General features: G+C 38.3%; 1 protein-coding gene across 1 annotated transcript in view; it reads right to left on the reverse strand.

The window, feature by feature from the left end:
- Positions 1-21,453, reverse strand: part of LOC150089170 (uncharacterized) — a 437,035-nt gene extending 415,582 nt beyond the window's left edge. The window contains exon 1 of the mRNA XM_090389629.1: positions 20,440-21,453. Within this exon, the coding sequence (XP_090245755.1) occupies positions 20,440-21,453 (1,014 nt within the window). The remainder of the gene's footprint in view (positions 1-20,439) is intronic.
- Positions 21,454-27,770: the final 6,317 nt, after the last annotated feature.

Consider the following 27,770-nt stretch of genomic DNA (forward strand, 5'->3'; position numbering starts at 1 on the left):
ATATACTGTACTTGCATTTTCTTAACGCTTTATATTTCAGAATATATGCTGCTTTTCTAATTCATTCCAGGGTAAGATTTTTTCGATTATCTCCTTATGAAGAGAGAGAGAGAGAAAAAACATTTTTATGTATCCTATTATATTGTCTGCAGTAGCATATGTGTTCTCTTCTGTGTGCTGGATTTGCTGGAGGATAAACCTAAGTTTCTGTGGGTGACACAATCATAAGCAATGGGGGGGGGGCTTAAAAGTTCTTGTCGTATTTGACAAGATTCGATCCCAGGCCCTTTCACTTGTGTCCATAGATTCAAGCAAAAATACTGTTTTCTTTGGGAAAATTTTCTCTTAATTTCAACCCTTCTTGGCTAATAGTATGAAGGTAAGGTGGTTGATAAGAAAAGGAGTGGTCAACAAACCTAGGAAAGATACTGTAGCTTTCTCGAAAATCTTTAGGAATGATAAAACGACAGAAATGGATCTAAAGATCCTACTTGTAGGCAGTTCCCCCCCGTCTAAGAATGCTATGAAAAGTTTTCCCAAAGGTGTTCAATGAATGATGTGAACGCTGCAGAACCTTGGACCATGAATAATGGTAAACCGACTTTCCTCACAGTTGCTTTATTGGGGAGTTAGTTAATAACTTTGACGAGGTCTTGTTTCCTGAGTATGATATTGCGTAGAAAGGTATTATGAAGCATGGGAAATTTATTCAGTCTGGTTGGAAGTTCACTGAACACTGTTTCCACCTTGGTTGCTGTTAGATTAATGCACTGCGATTTTCTTGGAGATCTTTAAACTTCTTGATATCCATTAATGATATAAATAAATATGCTTTCCTTCTTCCCTTAGGAAGAGTGCACATTCTCTCTTGTATGTTAATAAAGAACCTTATTATTATTATTATTATTTTGTATTACTATTTTGCGACAATTTTCTCACACATTTTAATAGGATAAAACTGTAATGTGTGGTTTAAAAAAAATAAATAAGAGAGAAAAAACATTGCATCTTTATGTACTGGGTCTGGGAAAGTCTTAGATAACTCAGCTGATGTTGCTGATGAATTGAATAGGTACTTCCCATCGGTCTTTACTAACGAAAAACCCTTCCTGTTAACTTTACTGATGAAAAACCCATCGGGCTGTGCAAGTGAGGCAGAAACATATTAAATTAGGGATTTCGAAATTACAGATGACTGTTTATTAGAAAAACGCTTCTTGAGTGTGGCCACGTTAAGGGTATGTGTCATCTGCCCACGCTCGAAGCCATGGTGGTCCAAACACCTTATGCACCAATTTAAAGAAAAGCAACGACTACATCCTCAATTCAGGAGGCTACCTACAGAGAGATCATACTAATCTTATTCATTAGCCAGAAGCACCTTCCAAACATCCAAGAAGCAAGCAATCGTCAAGATCAAGGAGAAGAGGGTAGCCTGTAGACAGGGAACCTGGTCGACCAATCAAATCGGGTCGCCACAATCGTTACACCAGGCCTAATGGAGCGATCACGTAACTCGATCCTTCAAAACAGACAGTGAAACGGCAGACTTCCCGTGGAACAGTACCCACTACGACTCAACTAACCTCACTAAAATGTCACTATACGAAGAGGCGCTAATCAAGGCCATCAACACCCTAGTCGATAAGAAAACGATGAAAGTGACTCTATTTTCACATTTTGTCTATAAATCACCACTTACTTCATCAGCGAGGAGCTGACGGAGTTGTACAACAGGGAGTCGTTGGCCGAATTACAGAGTCGAGCCAGTTCCAAAAACCCCAACTCATCTATTGACTACAGGACAATTTCTATTTCCTCACCTCTTCTCAATGCCTAGAGAGATGAAATTGCATTTTCAAAGCTGTCACCAATCAGATCCTCTCCCAACAACCTCAGAACACACACACACACTATGCAATCTCACAAAGATCACCAATAATATGTCTACAGGCTCCAAACTTGAAAACCCTTCAGGCATGAGAACGAGGCTCTATTCTTCATGCTGTATTTCTGGATCTGAAAGCTGCCTTTGACTCAGTACAGATTAATCCTCTCACGTGCCTCCTGGAGAACTACTACAGCTTCACAGGTAATGTTAATATACTCCTCAGAAGTCTACTCACCAAGAGATTTCTCACCTTCCAGCAAGGGAATGGCTGCATCACCACGCAGGTCGAAGTCGGCATACACCAAGGTCGATGTCTGTTGGCAGTGCTAATTTCGGCGACATTTCTACCGCTAATGAATGGGATATCTGCATTTCTGGCCTACGCCCACGACATCGTATGCTATCTACGCCCTGTTAACACCTCATCATACCCAGCAAAGAAGCTATCGAAGTCTGTTACCCTCAACAAATATCTGTCCTCCTGTAAATATGCTGCCTTTTTTGGGGCTAAAACTTAACTCGGAAAAATCAAAGTATATCATCTCCTCACCGAGAGCATACGCAGACCTCAATGCAGCATCCTCTCTGGAGCCCCCCTCGCAGTTGAGGGCTCCAGAGAGGATGCTGTATTGACTCGTAGCTGCTCATTCTACCGCTAATTAATGAGATATCTGCATTTATGGCCTACGCCCTCGATATCGTATGCTATTACGCCCTTTTGTCCGTTATCATCCCTAACTTAAATTCTTAGGGATGATAATGGACAAAAATCTGACTTATAAGGATCAAATCCAGCAATTGCGCTCAAAGCCGCTACGGGCCGTCTGGGGCTTGAAACTCGATCTCTGTTAATCGCATAATAAAGAAACAGTCTGGAAATTTCTCTTCTACTACTTCGGCTCAATCAACGGTTACGGTATTGAAGTCTGGTCCTCAGCTCCTTTTTCCAGCTTGAAGACGCTTTGGGGTCTACAATTCTGGGTCTTAAATTGGGCTAACAATTGGGCTCACCTTTCCTATACGACACAGCTCACAGCTCTGTAAAAATCTAAGCTACACCCCAGCCTAACACTTGGCATATGCGCAGAAGCTCACAATGGCACTCAATCTGTGCTAAGCAGTCCACGACTTCATCAACATCTGGGAATTCGTGGGCTGAAATATCTCGGGTAAGTCTCTCAGAAACCATCCAGCGCTCTGCTGAAACATGCAGAAGCTCTACACCTTCAAGCGACACTTTGCAACATCGGCGCACTGAGCTCCTCTGACATTGATTTTGATCTGTGGTCCAGTGATTCGGCATACAGGGAAAACAAGAGAAAATCCATATTCACCTGCAGTCACCGTTCCTGTAATTGTCATTAAAACTAAAACTGACTCCAAGTGAAAAATGTCCCGCAATTATCGATAACCCAAAGCTATTTAGGTTAATCATATGTTAGAGAAAGCGATATATTAGCCGTGATTTATGTATTATCTGAATGTTATATGAATTACAGCATATTGTTGTTCTATGTTGTTCTATTACAGCATATGGAAGTTGAAAATGCTGTTTAAGCATTGGTAATGCATTTCCATCATTTCTGCTACCCAGCTAGTATCCATGCATCGTTTTATTATATCTCATATTGTGAATACCTTCCCAACGATTTGGCTAGATATTGTACTACTTCGAATAAGCAACGCTTCTCTGGTAGAGAAGACTATTGTTACCTATTCTCAGATGGGTACGAGAGAAGCGTTACTTATTCGAAGTAGTGCAATACCTATCCAACTGATTGTGAAGGTATGAGATATAATAAAACGATGCATGCATACTACCAGGATAGTAGAAATGATGGAGATGCATTACCCATGCTTAAACAGCCTTTTCATACTCTGACATTTAGTCAAGGATTATATTTAGATTATATGGATGTTGTTTGCATTCAATGGATGCTCTATGCATTCTATGCAGTTTTTCTATGTTTTAGCAAGTTGTATGTAAGTAAATATAATGTCTCCAATTAGATTGTTAGATTCCTCTGGATGCCTGTAACGGGAATCGTATCCTTGTAAAAAATTTGTGAATAAAGAATTTTATTATTATTAGAAAAGATTAAAACATAGAATAGAATGCTTTATCTACGGAATCATGTTATGTTGCAGAGATGATCTGTCATTATCAATTTCTCTAGTGCGCATTTTGATGGATATGAACTCTGAATTTTTAATATGCGAATAGGGTCGTTTCTAAATTCATTATATAATCCGATTTTAAAGTTAACTTTACATCGGGAATGTGGGATAAATTCTAATTCTAAAAATAGTGGGATAGAGAGTGGAATAAATTCTAAAAATTAATAAATAAATAAATTCTAGAATTTATTTATTTATTAATTTTGATTCCAATAATAGTGAAGTGCAGCTTCTCTCAAGTGAACCAAAAATTTATACCCACTTTTTAGTATAGCTTGATGATAGATTTCGGAACCCAAAACGACGCCATTTATGTACGAATATTTACAGGTAAGATTATGGTTGATGTAGGCAGGTGTAACGGCTTTGTAACATCACCAAATCAAACAAAATTAAAAAGGATAAACTTAATTAACTTTCATTGTTAAATGTGGGATCAAGTCTCTTTTAATTGAATTTAATATGACTAATAATGGAACCTATTTCATATTAGAAGCAAAATGGCGGATCGAAATAAAAACACTGTCATACAAGCCTACCCCCCCCCCCTCTACGTGTACTATAAAGTTGGGTTGGATTTGGCTGGAAACACAAGAGTTGTGTTTATAACCAGCGCGGGATAAAATGATAAAATGCTTTAATGACATCAATAAAAATTTAAGAGCCTGACTGCCAAAGAAGAGTGCGAGGGTGTATTCATCAGTTCGTCACAAAAGATTTAAAATAATGACATAAAATGAATTTAAAGTGCTACTAATACTCGGCAGTGTTTGGAATGTTTGGAAAGAGCTGGCAATGGCGAAATTAAAAGTATAGAGTGCTTTTATGAAGGAAGGTCATGTAATCTAAATGACAACTTCCTCACTAGTTTTCCTAATCGCAGAAATGTGAAGTTGTTACACTCCGAAATGTTTGAAGCTCTCACTGGCACGCGAATGTTTAATATGACTGAAAGCGTGAGCTTAAAGGAAAATTGATTGTTTTTGCTTCATTCATCACACATCTCAGGTTTGTAATTAGACGTTAATTGCAGAGAGAGAGAGAGAGAGAGAGATTACTTATCGCCAACCATACATATAAGCTATATTTGCACAGTTAGAATATTGTCTCTTACGACCAAGGATTGAACTGTGTGCAGATTGTGATTAAAGTGCGATGATATGCGAACTGATTTCAGTCTGCATTTATTAAAAAAGTTTTTTGTTAGTGGCACAAGGCTCTGTAACTGGATGTACGGAGCGGAGTACATGCTTCATTTTGGATGATCCTCTTTCTTTTGTTAAACTATGTTATAACCATTTCAAAAACATTTAGGAGACCCCTAATTTGTCGGAACTCTGATGCATCGCATCCACTACATAACCCCCCCCAACACCCCTTTGACCTATCCTAGGTGGCAATAAGCTCTAATATGCACGTGCAAGATTCGACCACCCGAGTCCTCACAGTTGTAATCACTGTCAGTGGCAAAATTACCATACCAGGAGACAGATGTAAATTCACTCCGCTAACAGTCGAAACTTTTTAAATATTTTGGCAACGCAAGTCTTAAATTCACCTGAAAATGAAAAACCTGAAACGGCAGAGAAGAAAAATATATGGGATGCATATAAATTATCAGGCGACACAGACGCCTATGGTAGATATAAGCTAGTCTGTAATCAAGTCACAAAGGAGGTTATGCGAAGGCAGATTAGGAGAATCTTTGGCAAAGGATGCTAAGAAAAACAACAAGAACATCTTTAGTTATATAAACTTTAGAAGGAAGGGGAAGAACCAGATTTGTCCACTTGCTATCGATGGTTCGAGTGTTGATGATCCTGCTCAGATAGCTGACAATCTGAATGAGTATGAATGCATCTACATTCACACAAGAGGGGTTATTAAGGGAGGAGAATGCCAGAAGTTTATCAGACTATAACAGGATACTTGATGATTTTCTAATAACTGAGAGCAAAGGGAAGGAGAAATTGTTGAAGTTAAACAAAAGAAAGGCATCCAGGATGGATGGAATCTATCCAGTTATAGTAAAGGAGGCGGCAAAGGTAGTAAACACACCCTTAGGCATAATTATGAGAGCATCCGTGGACTCGGGGGAAGTCCCAACGGACTGTACATGTGCAAATATATCGCCAATTCACAAAGGGGATTTAAGGGCGACACAAGTAGTTACAGACGAGTTAGTTTAACTTCTAACTTCGGGAGAAAATAATGGAATCACTGGATAAAGATGCATTGCAGCATTATCTAGACAAGCGATTCCCAAACTGGGCTCCGCAGACCAGTTCAAGGTGGTTCCGCGAAACGGACCCTCTGGAATTGGTCAAATTATGCCTTCTGTGTATAGCAAATTGATGATAAAATAAGATTATTATTATTATATGTTTATGTAAAAATAAGAATAAAGTTGAGTTGTTTTAAACATAAAACTTTGAATTTTCTTTTCAGAATATCCGGTGTTCATACATATACAGGGTGTCTCAAAAATATTGGTACAAACGTTTACGGGAGGTAGCTAACATCTAAAGGAATGTGAATAGCATAGGAACCCATAACTGGAAACGTCACGGGAAAGTAGTAGCAGAGGAACAAGAAACAGAAATTACACAAGACAGTAATTAGTGGCAAACATTTATTTGACATAATATTAACAGTGGAGTACGAGTTGGATGCATTTCGTGATGTTACAACAGATGTTTGTTATTTGGAGCATTAGCAACTAAGGCCATATTGCTCGGGGATATGCGGTGGTCATTCCCTGACCTTTCCGCATCCTCCGTATTTGGTTGTGACGGGCTCGAATCTAATCAAGTGACAGCCATCTCTGAAACCAAAACGTTGCTTCCTCAGTATTAATTTAGAGAGAGAGAGAGAACATCTTTATTGCAACTAGATTAATACATATATAGATTTAAGTAAAGTTGCAATTGTCCCATCACGGCCAACGGCCAGGGGCTCACATCAGAATAGATAATAGTAATGCTCACATCAGGATATATAATGGATAATGCATATTCTAAATTTAAAAATGTAACATGTAAACGTCATTACACTTCCTCACATTAGACAGTATTAACTATATTTACAAGTGACATCGTACGGTTATATTTACAATAAAATATCTTATTTACAATTTTATTTTCAATAAAATATATAATATATATGAATGGCACTTCTCTGTAAAACGAATTCTGTCGTGGCACAGGATAGCTTGGCAGCCGGTGTGGAGGATGCACGAACTTGTTCTCATTAGATTCTGGGATTGGAGCGAGCTGCTAACACTTCTTTCCTGTAGGTTTTATCGCTGCAAAACTTCTGGAGGTCAGTGTCGAGGTGCTGTATTTCAGGTAGCATTTGGTTTGGGAGGAAGCGGTCTGAGATATGAAGTCTCCGATTCCTCGAGCAGAGCATCGGGGTTGACCGAAGTTCTGGCTTGGGTATTCGCCAGTAACACGAATCCCAAATGGACGGTGTGGAGATCTGGCCCGTGATCATTTTCACTGTAGCTATCAGTCGTTGTATTTCAATGATGTCAGGCAGTCGCTGCATCCCCAGTGAGGTAGCTAAGGCTGTAGTTCTGTCCTGCGGTGGGAGACAAGCTTTCCAGTTAGCCCATTTAAGTAGCCAGAATTCTGCTGCGAGGATTGGTTTCTTCGTTGTAGTAGCTGCTGATGCCCACACTTCAGCAGCATAGAGGAGTGGAGAATAAACTACTGTTCTGATATATTTCTTAATTACACGAGGCTCCTTAACATAAATTAGTTGTTGTTTAGCTAGCCATCGGAGAGAGGCTGCTCTGGAAGTGAGCTTGTCTACATGAGCATGAAACCGGAGTTTTGGGTCAAATACTATTCCCAAATCCACATGTGTAGGAGTGGCAGATATTACAGTTCCGTCGAGTGTTGGGGCTATTATATTTCACTAAGAGCTTTCCAGGGGAATGGTATTTTTCTTATATATTTGAAACGTCTCTTATACAATACTATATAGATGCTAATTATTTACTAATCAAAATGTCTGCCTTAGCTATCAGCTATAATAATGATATTGGTGGACCACAACAAGCATTTTGAAAGAGGAACTATCTAATTTAAATTTAAAAAAAGTTTAAGTTCTCAGTCTCCATGTTATAAAGTGTTCCTCTGGGAGTGGCGTAGTTTCAGATGAACGAATTTAATGAGACTAGGGGGGTTTTCGCCCTGCTCGCTTTGCTCACCAACTCCCGCGCACGCTTTTCTACGTAAAATGTAGAGGTATGACGCAGTAAGTCAAATCCTTTCTGCATAAAAGACACTTGTTGAAACGTACTGATTGATATTAAATCAGGAAATAACCTATGTAATTATTTACCTGTGCATTTGTAGTGACGCAATTGCCCCGTCCACTTGTACCACTTGACTCGTATCCCTCTTCTCCCATTGGCTACCCCACCACGCAGCATTCTCAAGCTGGAAATTACTATGTAATTTTTACCTGCGTTTACATAGGTCACTTAGGAAAGGCCTTTTGCTTCAGGTTCCATAATGCACGAGGAATATTGTTGCATCCGAAAAAACAGGACTAAAATATTTAATTAAAATATTTACAAACTATACAAATATTTAAAATAATTACAAAATACTAAACTATATACAAATATATAAACTACATTGGGTCCTTTCATTAGCTGACATTACAATGGAACATCAAATGATGCCAGGCGTGGTTATGCATTAGACAGTGAAGCACGTGCACGAGGCTAGTGAACGTTATGGAGGAAGTTGTCTTTCAATGGGAGATAACAATGTAATTATTTACCTGCGCATTTGTAGTGCCGTAATTTCCCCGCCCTCTCCTCCCATTGGCTCGAATAAATATCACTAGGAGGAAAACTTTTTTTAATGTATAGAGAGAGATTATGCTATCTCAATTTAAAAAAAGGTGACTCTAGCTCTCTAACTAATTGGGAATCATTTCATTCTATAAGCATGATTAACTGTCCCTGAAAAAACATATGGAAGTGATCATCATTGTTCAGTTATCTTTCTGTTTATTGGCTAGCATCTTATGTTAAGCAAGATTTCGATAGAGGTCACTAATCTTTTATCTTCTGAGCATAATTTAAAACCCTACAAGTTGACACTGTTTATTCGTATTCTGATTTAGCAAAAGCTTTTGACTCTTCTTCTATTCGTTTGCCTTTAAAGATATATACTTGAATATTACAGTTATGATGCATTTTTATTGCAAAAATTTAAACGTTCAGTTGAACTTCATTTCTTTCTCATTCAAAACATTATAATCTTATATTAAATTACTTCCAAAAGATTCGATGATAAATAAATTAATATTTATTTCTTATATTTCTTATAATTAATAAATTAATTAATATTTATTCGATGATAAATGATAAATAAATTAAATTGAATATTTAAAATTCAGAATTGGGTTAGGTTAAATATTGAAATTTGATAATATGCAAGACAAGTTAATTAATTTACGCAGTGCGTAAATTAATTAACGTGGTGCCAGACACGCTGTACAGCGTGTCTGGCACCACGATTCCTTACACCCTTTTCGGCGCCTCCGTACCCAGTTGGGCAAGGACAGCAGTGCGTAGCACACGCTTCTTGATTAGACTGGGGTTCGAGCCCGTGACCACCTAATATGGAGGATGCGGAAAGGTCAAGGAATGAGCTTTCCGCATCCCCGGAGCAATATGTCCTTAGTTGCTAATGCTCCTAAAAACCAAATAACAAACAAATAAACAAACAAACACCCTTTCATCTCCAAAAGGTTCAGTTACTGCTCCTCCAAGATCATTCTGCACTTGTGGCTTTTGCGCATTGGTTTCTCCAAGAAAGTGTTCAAGACTTGAATTTTCCAGCCTATGCTTTGTTCACGGATGAGGCTTATTCAATCAGCACAATGCTCATGTGTGGGCTCACGACAACCCACACGGTGTGCGCCCCCATGCGGCACAACATCGCTTCGCAATAAATGTCACCGACCATACCAGGTATGGTCGGTGACTGCTTAGTCGGCCCATACCTGTTACCATCCCGCATGAACTCCGCTAAATATCGGATCTTTCTTGAACAAGTTCTACCAGGGTTACTTGACGATGTTCCAGCAAATGTGAGACGCAACATTTTGTTTCAACATGACGGGGCGGCTGCCCATTATGGAAGGTGTGTTCGTGACCATTTGAACAGGCGTTTTGTGCCTCGATGGATTGGCCGTAGTAGACCCGTTGCCTGGCCCCCACGCTCACTGATTTATCGAGCCTTGATTTCTTTCTGTCGGGGGTCCCTCAAATCTATCGTGTATGAATCGCTTGTGGAGACGGAAATGGATCACGTGGGGAGACTCGTCTGCGCTGCTGCTACTGTCAAAGAAACGCCAGGTGCGTTCGACCGTGTCTGCCAATCCATGCTGCGTCGGTGTCACGCATGCATCGCGTCTCATGGTGGAACCTTCGAGCATCTGTTGTAACATCATGAAATGCATCCATCTCGTACTCCATTGTTAATATTATGTCAAATAAATGTTTGCCACTAATTACTGTCTTGTGTCATTTCTGCTTCTTGTGCCTCTGCTACTACTTTCCCGTGACGTTTCCGGTTATGGGTTCCTATGCGATTCACATTCCTTTAGATGTTACCTACCTCCTCTAAACATTTGTACCAATATTTTTGAGACACACTGTATATACGAGTCACCCTGTCGAGCGCGGGGGTTACGTTCCGACCAACTTCCGTGTTCGGCGGGTACTGTTGTTATGGAAAAACAGGTATCCTGAAAATTTTTATGTAGGAAATTAAAACTATAATCCGTGTTACAAATGGTGCAATTTATTTTTAAAAGAAATTAACAATTTCACTTTATAATTTAAAATGTATTCCAACTAAAAACATAAAATATAGGAAGTAATATTTGTCTATCCTAATTTTTGCTGAAATGGGAGGTTTCAAAAATGAACGGCGAGTCTGACTTCCTTCATAATTTCTCATCTCTCTTTCCATTGATCTAACTGAGTGACAGCGAGTTCCTGCCCCTAACGTAAATGTAAAGGACCCCTATGTTAAAAGAAAACACGATGAAAGAAAACTAAACCCCAAAAAAAATCAAAACTAAATTATGGAAACAATAGAAACTTAATCGGGTATACGCTTTCATTATGGAATCGAAATGAATTCCTGCCTAAATTTAAAATAAAACTGAATGCTGAAAAAAGTAAAACAATAAAATAAAACTTTTAATTGACCATGACTTACCAACACATATGAAGAAAGATTCAATTGATGATATTGCTAGCAGAAGGTGAACATGCTTTTGAAGTTGAAGTTGACTTACTTACAAAATCCATAATTGTCTGTCTGTTTCTCATGATCTTTCTCATGTCGACATAAGAAACCATAATATCGTCAATGCCTCTTAATTTTCGCATTCCTATGAAAGTCAGGATCTTCCTGCATAATCTTCTCCTTCGGGTAGTCGGCTGCTTTTAGAATCTTTGATATACCCCTGTTTGTTAGCTCAGGTTTCTTCTGCTCTTCATTTTCTTCTTCTTCTACTTCTTGAGTGGGCCCCCCGGAGGGATCTGGCCCACCTTTTGGCTACATCGGGTGGGTCAGCGTCTCGAATTGGGACAGTACGAGCACTATTGGAACTGGTCCACCTCCCCGTGGTGTGGACGAATACCCAGAATCATCTCTCCAGGTGAATGATGCTTCTGGGTAGCCAAGGGCCAGAATAGAAGAACAGAACACACACACATAATACACACAAACCTACGTCATTCACATATCTGGCCCATTTGTAGTGATACTGTTCTTCACAGAGATCCGAGGCGGAGTTGAAGCGGAGCTCTAGGACCCGCCCTTTACATATACACATGTCCACATGTCTTCTTCACAAATATCTTTATTGGAGTCCAGTAGTTCTTCTAACTCCTCATTTTTAATACCTCCTGATGGGAATGAATATGTTCTAAAATTTCTTCCTGCCCTATATCACTAAATCGCTCACCTCCAATAAATGTTTGTAAGTTTAATAATTTTCTCAACTTTTGTCTGAATAATATTGGGGTCTTGTGAGTCACTTCCTGTTTCAGGGAGTAGCTTCTTCCAACAGTGCTTCAAAGTTGACTTCTTCATTTCAGTTCATGACTGTTGAATTATTTCAATACCTGTTAGTATTGTGTGAATTCACCTGTTAGTATTGTGTGAATTATTGTGTGAATTCAGCCCAATATTGGCACATGTTTTTATCTGGAAATTTTTCAATTTTATCAACAAGATTTGTGAAGCTTCTTCTTAGATAATAAGATTTAAAAGTCGAAATAATCCCTTGGTTTAGGGGATGTAAAATTGATGTTTTGTTCGGAGGAAAAAACACAAGTTTTACATTTGAATTGCAATCGAGAAGTGACACTGGCTGACTTGGAGCATTGTCTAATGCTTCTGGGTAGCCAAGGGCCAGAATAGAATAACAGAACACACATAATACACACAAACCTACGTTATTCACATATCTGGCCCATTTGTAGTGATACTGTTCTTTACAGAGATACAAGCCGGAGTTGAACTGAGATAAGGAGCACGTTGAATGATGATTTCTTATTTTTCACATATCCTTCAGCTTCAGGTACGAAACAATGCTCAAACCACTTACTAAACAGTGAACCAGTCATCCACGCTTTTCTATTCGACCGCCAGTAAACGGGAAGAGAGGATTTATTTTTGCCTTTCAAAGCCCTTGGGTTTTCTGAACGATACACTAATAAAGGCTTGCATTTATAATCACCAGAAGCGTTACTGCAAAATAGGAGAGTGATTCTGCCCTTTGACACTTTTTCAATTCAGGTGCAACTCGTTCTTCTTTGGATAAATATGTCCTGTCAGGCATTTTTTCCCAATAGAGTACAGTTTCATCACAGTTAAAAATCTGATCTGCCCTGTACCTCCCCTCTTCTATTACATATTTCAATTCCTGTAAAAAAAATTTCCATTGCCTCCACATCGGTAGAGGCAATCTCACTAACAACTTTAATACAGTATTGTGCAGATTTGCCCCTTTTTTCAATTCCTGCTATTAGTTCACGCTCTCCCTATATATATTTATATATCTTGTTCAAATTTTCAATCGTTAATAAAATACTTTTTATTCATCCACTCAAGTTCAAATAAATTTTTTAAACTTGTAGTGGATGACACTTGATGTTAATACAGTTTTTTCAAATATTAATTCATTAATTAAATTTAATTAATTAATTTTAGTTTTATATGGGAGAAAAAAATTTCTCTTATATAAGATATTTAGCAGGATATAAATTTAGGAAAAAAATTGAAATCAACAGGCAGTAGCTCAATCTGTAAAATGCAAGGATTTCAGTATTTTTCACGTGAAGGTGAAGAATGCGAGTTCAATTCTTGCGAAAATCGATAAATTTTTGTTATTCATCCACTCAAGTTCAAATACATTTTTTTAAACTTGTAGTGGATGACACTTGATGTTAATACAGTTTTTTCAAATATTAATTCATTAATTAAATTTAATTAATTAATTTTAGTTTTATGTGGGAGAAAAAAATTTCTCTTATATAAGATATTTAGCAGGATATAAATTTAGGAATAAATACCGTCAGTGGCGAAGCGTGTAGATCGCTGGAAAAAAATTTCTTTTTCAGATTCTTTTTTCATTCTGGGTTCTAGTCTGAGTCAAGGAGGGAACAAAATGGAAAATGAAACATGTGAATAAAAATAATAGTCCAACACCATATATAGAAAGGAAAATGGAAAATTGCAAGGAAATTCGCTTTCTATTTTGCTTTGTAATTATTTAATAAAAAGTAACTAAAATAAAATTTTTCTTTGTTGACCTAAGTAGGAATTGACTTTAAAAAAAAAAAAAAATTATATTACTTGTTTAATATATTGAACCATATATTGAATCCTTGGATGCCCCTGAAACTTGATCCACCATTGCACTAGCAGCGTGACACTTTGTGATACGTTGGACCTTGCACCTGATCCTATTAGAACTAAGAGGCGCATTTCTATTCCTTTGGTCTTCTATCCAAATTCAAAATGTTCCACTTTTTCAATAAATGTATCACGTCGATTAACAAAAGTGGATTTTGCACGCACTTGCAGAGTTTTTTGCCAACCTAATCTTGCTTTAATTTTGTTCTTGCACTTTTTCTTTAACTAAAGATGCATACTTTCTTCCTTGTTATATTTTCTCCAAAACAATCATTTTCTTATGCAATGACAATGTTTCTGGATTTTTTCTTCCCAGGATCACTTTCGGATGTAGAGGCACGCTTTAAAGCCATTATGTTTGTGTTACTATTGAAATAAAATATAAATTCACTCAATGACAAAACACACACAATGAAGTCACTTTTCACTCAACTCGGAAGCTGACACTGATATTGTCACTAGCAGACTTAAGCCGACTAAGGGGGTCTTTTAAGTATTATGTCACGCTGTTTCTGAGAGTTGCTGAGTTGAAAGATACATAATGAAAAATATATTGTAATAAAAAAGTAGGTACAATGTAGAGAGGCTAAATTTTGACTGATCGAGAAACTACAAAGTGCCACGAAACAGTTGTCTCGGATAAGAAAGTCGCTTAAAATGAAATCGATGACACTATAAATTCAATCTCGCTAAAGCAACTACATTCTATGTAATAAGGTAGCACGGCTGAGTCAGATACACCGCGCTAGTGCGAACCCTGGCCGGGCCGCGTGTATATATATATATATATATATATACCCAGGTCATATATATATATATATATATATATATATACACCCAGGTCTACTCAAAGAGTGTGTGCTACTGCACACGCTCTTTGAGTAGACCTGGATTCAAGCCCCTGACTGCGGTCGATCTGGACCAGCGTGACAGATTATGGTCCGTTCCCTCAACATGACTTGTTGAGGAGGCCTTCATCCAGCAGTGGATTGACAATGGCTGCAGATTTATTTATTTTATGTTATATATATACATGAGAATGCGCTTAAAAACTTACGCAGTTAGTATGTGTTCATTTAAATGGAGTCTGTGTTTAACCTAGTATATTTTTCTATTAGTTGCTCATCTTAATATTCTTTCACGCAGCGTTTTTTAGTATTTAGAATCGATGAAACCATTTTTGTTAATTTAATGAGATTACATGATGATCTGCGACGATGTCAATAACACTGGAATCGTCGTAAATGCACTAGTAACATTCAGCACTGCTAACTGAAAAAATAAACTATCATTTCACAATACACGCATGATCTACAACTAGATTTCCACACAAAAATTCGGAGAAAGGAAACGAAATACTGTGTCGGATTCTTGCAACTCGAGCTGAGGAAGTTTTAACTGGAAAGCCTAGAAGTAGTGAAGCAATGAACAAAACATACACCGCAGGGTGACTTTTTTCCGAAATGCTAGTTTTCCAATGAAAGGTTTTATTAAATATTCAATAAATAAAATATTAACTGTTTCTTATATTCGTTTATACCTTCCTAAGTGGCGCCTCGTCTTTTGCACACAAGCTATCGCATTTTTGTTCCTAAATATTCAGCTTGTTGAAGGGAGTATTCACTGTCTCGCTTAAGAAACTGCGGGATGCAGAGTTTTTGTATTTCAAATCAAGATGTTACGCAACCATAACGGCGTGCGTTATTGTATTTATTATTTATTTATTATTTTTAAAATTTATTCCACCCCGTATATACACAACGGGATAAATTGCGATGTACGGCAAATTAAAGCACTGAAGCATATAAAAATCTACGTCATACTGAGATAAGTGTAGTAAAAATGCTACAATAAAAAAAAAACTTTAAATGTATTAAAACTGTACTATTAAAGAAAATTTCAATTTTAATTCTAATAATTTAAATGAAAGTCAAATGATAATATTAAAGTGGACTGGAATAAAAATCTGAGCTGTAGGTTAGTTGTAAGTAATCACAAACCATAGCACTGCTGTACAGAATGATTATATAATTATTTATCAGTTGAAGATGCAACAAAATTATCGCAACCAAAACTGTTGCATTATAGTATGGTATTATGCTGGCTATGATTCTTCCAATTTTTCAATATGTTGTTTCTCATTATTTTCATCGAGAAACATCTGGACTCGGGTTTGAACAAATACAGGGTTGTGCACAATCAAGTATATAATATCGGTGTATATACACCATAGTTTACCCATAAATTAAACTACGTACATAGTTTAAAGCATAGTTTATAATTGTATCTCATATTGTGGCTACCTTCACAACGAGATACCAGGTATTGCACTACTTCGAATAAGTAACGCTTCTCTAGTAGAGAAGACTACTGTTATTTATTCTCAGTGGATAGCACTACCCAGACGGCACCGTTTCAAAGCTGTTGGCCTATCATCGGTGGGTAGGCAGGTACCCTATTAATACAATTAAAAGCAATGCCTTTACACTATGTACGTAGTTTAATTTATGGGTAAACTATGGTGTATCTACACCGATATTATATAGTTATTTAAACCCATATTCTATTATGCCCTGTGCATTTCGTCTTTAAAATACAATGAAGTATAACACAGTATATCGAAAGTGTCCGGTACTGTGCGTGCATTAAATTGGACATATCTGCTTCTTACTGCGTGCAGGTATTGAACTGAATATTGACTTTTGTGTGTGTGCGTGTGTGTGCGCGCGCGCGCATGGTTATTACAATATGCTTCGCCTTAAAAAAAGAAAGTATTAATTGGTGAACACAATTTTCGTTGACACTAAAATAATGTTCATTGACGAAAAGAAGGCTCTACAACTTGGGCGTAAATTTCCTAATACGTACTATTAATGTCTAAGCACAACTAGAAAGCCACTCGGAGCAGGAAGTTTAGCATAAATAACAATCAGAACATGGGTCTTCTTTTCCATGCAGGACTGTAGTCACCAAAGAAAATTTAGTGTTTCCAGAGGCATTGAAATATCACTCTGGTCAGTTCTAATAATTTATATATCCTTAAGCCACTTTTCTTAAAATTTCAAATGATGCGAGTGTTAGGCGACCCAGATAGGCAGGATATGGAATGTTTTGCCCATATATTCTGGTTTTGCATTTATGAAGAATGAGACTTTTTTAAAAGCTTATCTGGTTTACAGGCCAATTCCGTGCTACTTTCTCAGGCACACAAAAGCACGAGTTCTTGGTTTTCATTCTTTGCAGGAATTCTTTGAAATTCCTATTATAGTGTGAAGAAGTTGCCGCATGATTTGCTATCTCTCTAGTCAAAACTCCTAAATTAAGAAGATTTTACCGATTAATAGTAACGTCAATTAAAAGCGATATCAGAAAGTTGTTTTAGTTGTTATTTATTGGAGATTTGCGAAGAATTTGTTTCTTTAGAAACCTGTAGCTGGCCAGTCGCTGGTTCCAACTGGATGGCTCAACATTTCACACATTTACTGCAACAGTAACGCTGCTAAAAAACTATTTCAATAATCGGATAATCTCAATAGGCACTGATTGCACATACCTATCCTACTCTCCAGACTTTAGGCCTCTTAATTTTTCGCTCTGAGGATTGTTCGATCTATATTTTTTGAAAGAGTTAAAAAGCAGCATTTTAATTATACATGTTTCTTGGTATTTTGATTATAATTAAAATTGCTGGTTTTAAGAACTTCGAACTTTTGTTTATAGAGCGCGCAGATTGCGTCTGTGATGAAATTGTATTCTTTAAAGAAGCCGCCTATTCATAATAAGTTACTTAAAAATTTCCCTTTTCTCTCACCAGCAATAAAAAAGTTTGGTCTTCAGTATTACTTTATTCTTCACTTGAAATATCGAATAGACTTATCATAAAGACTGCAAGATTCCCACTTTAAAAATAGTTTTCAAACCTGAATGCCTGTACCTGCCATAAAGTGATATCTAGGCTAATGGAAGTCATCTAATCGGATGAGCTTCGGCGTTGCACACGCGATAATAAAAACGTCTTATTTGTAAAGCTGAACGGAAGACATTTTCTCCCTAGTAGTCAAGTAATGTGACATATTATCGTGAATAACATCGTGTAGCATTATTTCTTGTAATTTTATAACGCATTATGTTAATAAAAACTCTTTTTAAAATATTTTCCCTTTACGAAAAAAATGGTTTTCCTCTTATCTGGACCGTGCATTGATCTCTGGTGACCTGGTTGCAAGGTTGGTTTTGGTGTTCGCCTTTCTTTTGTTATAATTATAATCATTTAAGAAACATTTTAGGACACCTTCTGTGTTGGTGCCCGGGTGCATCGCATCCACGCATCCCCCTCTCTATTTGCACTGCTCTGCGCCGTATATAAATGTACAGTTATATATATATATATACACACACAAACAATATTTAGAAGTGGAGACAGAGATGTGCACTCAGTTTCTTTCTTTCTGCTGTGTATGTCAGAAACCAGTAACTACAAATAAATGAGTTGGCTCGACTACTAAATTTTGAATTTTGCATTCCCATCTCATGATCAACTGCTTTAAAATTTGACTATAAAAAAAAAGGAAATAAAGTGGTGAATAGTAAGGGGGATCTCAGTGGTCCGTCGAGGTTAGCTAATCCTCTCTTTGTACTGCCATATCAATTCGCTTTATCTTTCCTCGCATATATTATGGAAGAGTTTCCCAAACTGTATTCCGCGGAACGCTAGTGTTCCATGATGTGAACAAGTGTTCCGTGAAAAATCATAATTAATAATTAAAAAAATAATAATAAAATAAATAAATTTTGCATATTTGTAGCGGCCACCACTTTTGTATCATTATAATTTTTAACTTGATTTTTTTTCGGTTATTAATTTACTGTACTGACATAGACTAATAATCAAATAGGCTGCGGAACACTATTTTGGTGGGCTTTGCATAGAGAAGTATGCGTAGAGGTAATGACATCTACGAAAAAGTAGCAATGTAGTAGTCTAATATGCCATTCGTATCCGATTTAGCCTGGAGTACACGGGTTGAAGGAGAGGAGGAAGCGAACCGATATCATAACTAAACTTGTTTTTTTTTTTTTAATAATTATCAGTATTTCGAAATATTATTATTAAAATAAATGACCATAGATTTGTGGTTAAAATATAGAACTTTAAAACGAGAGGCAAGTACTTCAAATTTCGCAACAGTGGTCGATGAAAATGAACACAATATTATCACAAGTGAGGATGAACAATCGCAGCCTTTTGCTTCCCAAAAATGCGAAGTGAAAAAAAAAAACAGGAACCCACCAATAAAAGACCAAAATGAAAGTATGATGACAGTTATTTGAATTTCGGCTTTGCATATGTTGGAAATAAAGATGCTCCTGATGCACAGTGCATTGTATGTGGTCTAGATTCAGTTAAGGGTACAGCGTCCCGACTGCTTACCGACCTCGGCGATTCGTAAGTGTTCCGTCAACAAATTGTAAGATGAAAATATATTGTGAGATGAAAAGTGTTCCGTCACTAAAAAAAGTTTGGGAAACGCTGTACTATGGCTTCATTCTCAATCCCAAATAACTTCGCGCTATTATTATATGACTGCAGATTCTTAGCTTAGGTTATTTGGTAGGGGGAAAACTATTTACATAATAAAATCGTGTAGCTAAATTGTTTAAAGAGTTTAAAGCCTTAGCCTTATTGAGTAATGGATGTTTTCGTTTTTTTTTTTTTTTTTTTTTTTTTTTTTGTGTGTGTGTGTGTGTGTGTGTGTGTATTTTCATTTGTCTAATAAGAAAAGGTGGCCTTTGTATTATTTATTCTTTCGGATTCCTCACAATGACGGGGATGATGTCTTAAAATCTATCAGATATCAAATCCAGATCAAAACCCAGTTCTCATTTTCGTAAACAGGTATTTTTCCTCATTTTCGTATTCCATCATTAGGGAGCAGATATTTAGACCATTACTGAAGCAGGAGTTTTCAATTACAAAATACAGTGTATTAAATAGCAACAACAGGAGAAATTTACAGAGAAACAAAAAGCGAAAATAAAATAATTGCTGTATATTTAGTAACTTTATAGAGTAACCTTTAATTTAAGGCTTATGTTACATTATAAAAGTTTACCCTTTTTTTTTTTTTTTTTTTTTAAATCAGATATGTGGTAGGTATAACTCATCCAAGTTTACAAACTGACTCTATCAATATTTTCAGGCGCAAAACAACTAGGAAATTATATATTCATTATTAATATAATATATTACATATTATATCATATTAATAAAGTATTCGATCCGATAGTTGTGAACGAATTGTGCAGTTCGTTTCATCTGAATGAAATAATGCTTATTAAGCACTTTGTAATATTCCTGTCTGAAAAAATAAATACATATTGTTACTTGGATATCAGTTCACTTACCTCATCAGCTATATTAGGAGGAAGGCCAATTCTTACTAGTTGTCGGAGAACCATTTCAACTCCACCCCATTCTCCTTTCTTACACATTGGTATAAGTCTCTTGATGGGATCTTTTTTCTCAGCTCCCTCACCACTTCCGTCATCTGATTTTTTGTCGCTTTCATTATCATCCTTTTGATCTCCGGGTGTACCTTCACTTCCAGCAGAAGTTGCCTCTTTATCAGGGACTGTGATATTATCTGCTTTTTCTTTTTGTACCGAGTCAGAGGCGGTCGGTTGATCAGATGACAAATGATGAGAAACAGAATGCGTTCCTTGACGAGACGACACGAGAGAACCGTGCACTGATAATTTATTGGTTATGGACTGGGAAGATTGTTTACCCTGAGGAGAAGAATGTCTACTTTTTTTCCCTAGCGTTAGTGGAAGTTGCACGGAACGTTTACCTGTTGGTGGCGGTTGAGTTGAGGATCTCGAATGTGAAGTCCTTCTTTGACTGCCAGAATTCATGGACATTCTTCCGGTGGAAGTGAGATGTGGTAGCTGCTTAGAAGGTACAGAAGGTTGGTGAACATTGGTACCGAGTTTGTGCCGACCTAAGGGCCTTAACGGAGGTCTGTTGGGCAGAGAGGATGGCAGATCTATTAAAGGCGGTTTTTCTGACTCCGTGTCGGGAGGCACATCAGGTGGGATGTCAATTTTTACAGAAGCAGGGGGAGTGGGTGGTTTGTCGCTTTTTACTTCGAAAGGCTCATCAAATTCTTCTGTTGACGGCATTGCAGGTTGAGCTGATGTTATTGTAGACACACTGTCGAGGCCAGGATTTATAGTTTCGGTAACAACATGAGTTGTTTCTGTAGCAGTTTCAGTTGAAGGTGTGGGGAGCGGTGAAGAAAGTTCTGAGAGTGTCACGTGAATATCAGATTCTTGGCTAGATTGAGATAGAATAATTTCTTGATTTAAATTCACTGTAGAATCTGCTGCTGACACCGTAACAGCGGGTGTGGATACCATCGGAGTGGTGATGGCAGATGTCAACGTTGTTTGTACTGTAGAGTGAGATGTAAAAGATAACGGAACGGCGGGAGATGGAGAGGATGTTTCAGGTGCCGATATATCCTCTTGTGGAGCTGAAACGGTTAACATAGGAACGGTGGGTATGAAACAGGTAGGCACTGTGACTCCCGATGCTACAGAAGGTGGCATCGTAACATCAGGTGTAGAAGTCGTCGGGAGGAATCTGGGAGATAGCCAGCTACGGGTAGGTAATCTGTAATTACCTCCGCTGTCTCTAGGGCTTATTCGTGCGGATTCAAGAGTTAAGGGAAGTTCTTGCCGAGGAATGTGCTGAAATAAAAAGCGAACTGGATCCGTAAGGTTTAAATCCATTTTTGAGGCACGAGGAGTTTTGGGAGAGTCGTGAGGGTCCATCTTCTAAACTAGATTCAAGACGAGCAACCTGAGACACACATGTACACAGAACGACGGCGACGACACTAATCGCAAACCTCGTGCAAGGCGGTCGATGCGTTAGGATCGCGTGCCAGGAATTCACCTGTGATACATTTAAGCACTGACGCACTGGGGTTGTTCGAAGGGTCGTTAACAATGCGGTAGCATTTCGAAATCCGCCTTCACAGCGCTCTGGACACACCTAGGCGCGAGAGTGCTGTTCGTAACCTGCTGATTAGGTATATTGCTAAAGCAGATTATTCTACATAGTTTAAAAAAGACAAGTGATTGTGCTTACCAGTTACTCATTGTACTTATAATATAATAGTGATTTGGGCAGCTGTAATCTTTGCATAAAAATATTTTGCTCTTCAAATAGTTTTGCATAATTAGTATTAGTAATAATATTAGAACAGCTAAATGATGCAAGGAGTGGACTCTTTCTGCATCTGCCAAAAACAAGCTAACAACAAAAAAAAAAAAAAAAAAAGAAGAAATAAATTAAGTTAAAGAAATAAAATAAAATCCCCAATCATTCATGCTTTCTCCGTCGCAAAAAAAAAAAAAAAAAAAAGACTCCATTACTGCTTTTATTATTATTATTATTATTATTATCATCAGTTTATTTCTCTTAGGAGAACACCCGGTTACAGCCACAGGCTAGAGGGTGAACATACATATACAACTATGTTACAAAACATACAAATATGTTACAGTTATAAAATACATGAAATACATAATATCTGATTTATAATTATCTGGAATATAGAATAATTGAGTTATTGATTACTCGCAAAGGCTTTTACTACCGTAAACTGGTAAGAACATAATATCATGAAAATTGAAGCATACCTTCTGCTTAAACACACACACAAATGGGAGTTTCGCCATATTTACATAAACACAAATATTTACAGCCAGACAACGTACAGCATTTGAAACAACAGGAATGACAGCGATACAGTAAAATAAAAAATTTGAAAGTTCAATTTTCCCGCAGTCGTCTTCTTCTGTGGGGATTAGAGTTGTGTAGGTAGGGCAATCCTGACATCTATTTCCTGATGAGGTCGGGTTTCCTAAAGCCCAGTGGCTTGTGTCTGGCCGAACAAGGTGCTGAAACTGTATCCTTACATCTGTATTTGCGAGTAAGAGTTTCTGAGAACTTCCTTTCTGTAGGATTTGCAATTGCAGAGCTTTTCAGGATTGATGTTGAGGTTGTTGAATAGCTGGATGGTGTTTGCTGGAAAGAATCTTCCGAGGCTATCCAACTGCGTAAATGCCGCTTTGAGTTGCGGTTCCTTATCTGCAACTCGTCTTGATTTTTCTCCGGGTATTTTTATCCACTCTCGGGCTTTCGGTGCGTCCAGTCGTCCCGTTAAAAGCTGAGCGAGGGTCATTATGTTCCTTGACGTGATTATTTGTCTCCAGGGTGTGACCTCTAAATTGGAGTATAGTATAGCTCTTGAGATGGTAAAAGGCTTAGCTGAAATTCTGTTCAGCCATCTCAAGAGCCAGTATTCAAGTCCTAGAAAGGCTTTGATACTGCATTCGTGAGCTGAAGACCAGATTTGTGCCGCGTATAGGGGAATAGGAGTAACACATCTGTTGATGTATTGCTTCATCAGACCGGGGTCTCTAATACCGGTGAGCTCCTGCCTGGTTGCCCAAAGCGCCGCGTATGTTTTGTTACGGATGTATGCGAAGTGCGGGCGGAAGGTCAGGCCTTCGTCCCACTTGAGACCAAGATCAATGTGTGACTGTGCCTTTTGGACGAGGATGCCGTTCACAAATATTGCCATTTTGTTTGGCTTTATTTTATTTGTGAAAGTCATTTGTGCCGTCTTTTTTTCGTTCAACTGCAGTCCGATACAATCAAGATACTCTTGAAGTTCTTTTATTTTAGTATTAGCCATTTGGTTGTGGTAGTCAGCTGATTTCTGATCTCCTGAGGTAATAAAAAATTTTATATCATCGGCGTATGTGATGAAGTGCTTCTTATTCTGGGCTAAGAAGGGTTCGAGGGCTATGGCAAAAAGTGTGGCAGACAATACTACTCCTTGCGGGACACCTTTATCAACCTCATACGTTGCGCACATGTTTTCGTTTGTCACCGCAATTTGTCTGCGCCAAAGAGTGCTCTTAAATAAATGGAGGGCATTTCCTGTAATGTGAAAGTAGTCCCGCAGAATGACTATGAGAGCTGGGATGGATATGTTATCATACGCGGATGCCACATCTAAATAGACTACGTCCACCTGCTGCTTGCTGTTTAGTGCTTGCTGGATCCTTAGCAGTGTCCCCATGAGGTTGGTGGTGGTCGATCTCTGCGGAAGTACTGAGTGCAGGTATTCTGGCCTGTGCTTAAAGCAATGTTCGATGATGGTGTGCAGGATTGTTTTTTCAAAGATTTTTTGCAATGAGCATCCGATAGCGATTGGTCTGAAGTCTTTTACAGATTTTGGGTTTTTTATTTTGGGGATAGGTTTTACAATATAGCTTTTCCACAGCTTCGGGAAGTTCTCCTCCATCAAAATTCTCTGGAATATGTGTAGTAGAACATCGATGATGTAACAGCTACAGATTTTGATCATAAATAGTGGGAAATTATCCGGCCCAATCGTTGCTTTATTTGGGAGGCTGCTGATTGCACTTTTTAAGTTGTCTCTGCTAATACTGATTTCCTTTAGATGTTCATTGTTAGTGACAATCCGATTACTATTGATGGATTCCTTAAACCCCTTGATTACATCTTGTATCCTGTTATTGTTTGCTTCGCTGTCAATTTGGTTTTCCTTGAGGGGTGTTCCGAAAGTGGCTTCGGTCCATTCCTTAAAGGATGCCTCAGTCATTTTATGCGCGAGGTTTTTTTTGCTGACAATTCTTTTGCCTTTTTTTAGTTTTGCTTTAGCCATATCGATGTGTGCCCGTTTCTTCTCCTTCATGAAACGTGCTCTTTCATGTTTATACCGGGTGTGGTCCTCTGGATGCCTAGTTCTTTTCCATTTCCTGAACAATTTTTGCTTATTTTTGAAGATTGCTTTCAACTGTGAGTTGAACCAGGGCTTTGCCCTGTCTGATAATTTAATTTCCTTAGATGCTCCTTCTTCAGCCATATGCATGAGTGATTGTGAGAGCGCTGATAAGGCATCATCAGTGGCCAAAAGGTATAGGTTTTGCCAATTATATGCCATCAGATGTTTCAGAATGACGTCACTTTTAATATATTTTGATGAGAAAATTATCTTTGTATCGCTTTTTGGATGCGGACCAGTTTGGCGGATGTCCCGGATTCTTCTTAAAGTGGCTTCACACGTGAGCGGTTGGTGATCCGAAGTGAATTTCATGTAGCTATTCCTCAACTTTATATCTGGGGTATTGTAGTATATAAGATCTAGGCACTGAGTTCCTCTTGTTGCTGGTGTTTTCAATTGGATCATGTTTAAAGCATTCATTGTATCGTCCAACTCGCTTTTTGCCTCCCGATGTTTTGGTAGTGGCATATTGAGGTCCCCCATTATGATTGTGTCTGTGTTCGTGCTCAGATTTGAGGTGAGCCACGTAAGAAGCTCGGCTCTGTTTTCTTTAGTGTGCTCCGGTGGTAGGTATATTACGCCTAATTGCAATCTCCTCGTTTCCGTACCAAGAATGGCAATGATAGCCTCAAAATTCTCCGATTGCGCCTCGAGTTCTTTGACTACTGAAAATCCTTTCTTGAAAAGAATCATTACACCGCCTCCTCTTTTACCCTCTCTTCCATTTGCGATGCAGTTGTAACCGGAGGAGTGTGCAAGGGCGTCCAGGTGTCTATTATTATGGAGCCATGTTTCAACTAAGCATACGCAGTCATTCTCCGAGTTGAGTAGTAAGGTTTGTAGTGCATGAAGCTTATTCGATATGCTTCTTACGTTTTGCAAGAAGATAATGATCCGGTTCGAGTCTTTTGCGAGAGAAAAATTGACTGTTGATTGCTATTGGGCTCTTCGTAGGTTCGCGGTGCTGTTCCTAATTGTGGGCCTCCCAGCCCTTTCTCTGTATGTCTTCACTAGCGTTCCTAATGGCCAGATGTTTCTGTCCAAGAGCCGTCCTTCACTATTTAGTGGGCAGGAGAGTATGAAAGAGGAATATGCAGGATGTCGTGTGCATATTTGCTTGACCTCCACGTCAATCCCCAATCCCCTGTCGCACATTTCTTTAATAAGATTTGGACCTGTCTGCGGATTGAGTCTTGAGATAAATATCTTTCCTCTGGTTTGTACAGAGGATATGTTAAATCTATCGGCAAGCCTCTGACTGTGTCCCGCAACACGTTTAGTTGTGGTCTCGGTTCTATTGTGCTCATCATTTATTTGATTTGTTTTTTGAACCCTATAGTCCGCGAGATTGTTCTCAAACATGGATTTATTTGTGCGAGAGGGTATCGATGGGGCAGATTCACTCGTCTTGTTCTGCTGCGGTGCCTTCGGTCTAATGGCCGCAATCTGCGCAAAGTTAGGTTGTCTAGTAAACCCAGCATTTATTTCAGTCGTCAAAGTGCTCTGGGGGTTGTCATTGGTTGATAGGGAGAGGGGACTAGCTTTGGCGAGGTCTATTCTTGTTTCTGGCCTAGTCGTGTAGTCTTTCTCAGTGGAGATTTCAGATCCTGACACTCTTAGACGCAGTAGTGACTCGCCTCCCTCATTTTTAAAGTTATTATTCCTATCATTCCTTGCTTTTCCCTTCGTATCCCTCTGTAATTTGGATGTCTGCGTATGCTGATCTGTTCGTGCCTTATCCGCATCCTTGTATTGGGCCCTATTTTCTTGTTTTTTCATAGCTAGTACAGCAGTGTCAATTCTTCTATCCGTTAGTTGTAACTGCGCTAATAGTGTGTTCAATTTTTCTTCTAATAACTTCTGCTGATTTTAATGTTTTGCTCCCTTAGCTCATTTTTCTCCTCTTGGATCTCCCGTAGGGCCCTGTACATCGGAGAGAGGAGCTCTGTTAAGTAATATTCGTAATTACTTGTGTAGGGTTCCGAGCCGCAGTGTTGTTTTTTCTCAGTTCCATTGCAATGAGGGCTTCCTGCAACACGCTGTACAACGTAGTTTGACATTTTTTCAGTGTCTTGGGTTCCGCTAAGAAGTCTCCGATGTTCGCAGTCATCTGGACATGCGTCGCACCCTAGTATTTCCGTTATCGAGTCACCTATGACATTAATTGGTTCTTCGGGTGTCCCAGAGCAGATACCTTGAGAGGAGTCCGTAGGCTCGCGTTCGCTGCAGGCGTCATCGCCCGACTCGCCTTCGCTAGACTCTTCTTTAGATGGCTTATTTAACTTTTAAGTTTACCGAACTTTACGCCTTAATTGTATTGTCATTTCCAATAATCTACTCCAATGTAATTTATTCCAATAATCCACAGCAGTGCATGAGATCCAGATACTCCTTGAGATTTTAAATTTGTGCACCTGTTTTTATCTCCTACCGTTTCCACCCTCTTAGCCATTTTTCATATGGACATCGATTAGCCCCCCCCCTCCATCTCCAATCTGGTTGCTCTTCTTTGACTCCTCCATACAGGCCCTGTCTTTTTCCAAGTGTAGCTTCCAAACCTGAATCCATTATTCCAAATGCATTCAGGTTTGGAAGATGTGAACATCAACTTATGGAGAGAGAGAGAGACATTGACATCTCATCCTTCTGCCTATTTGCAAAGACTCTAGAAATTATAGACAAAATATCGTGTGCTTTCCTAGTTGCCTTTTTACTACGCATGGTTCATACTATGTGATGCATAATGTGATTTATGCTTGGCAGTACTAATTAAACTAAGACTTTTCCTTGTTTTATAATGGCCCAAACAAATTCCAAATTAGATATACCAGAATGGTGTCTTGTATT

The sequence above is a fragment of the Mastigoproctus giganteus genome, chromosome 2 (assembly GCF_048544385.1).
Source record: "Mastigoproctus giganteus isolate SK-2022 chromosome 2, ASM4854438v1, whole genome shotgun sequence".
In the NCBI taxonomy this organism is placed as follows: Eukaryota; Metazoa; Arthropoda; class Arachnida; order Uropygi; family Thelyphonidae; genus Mastigoproctus; species Mastigoproctus giganteus.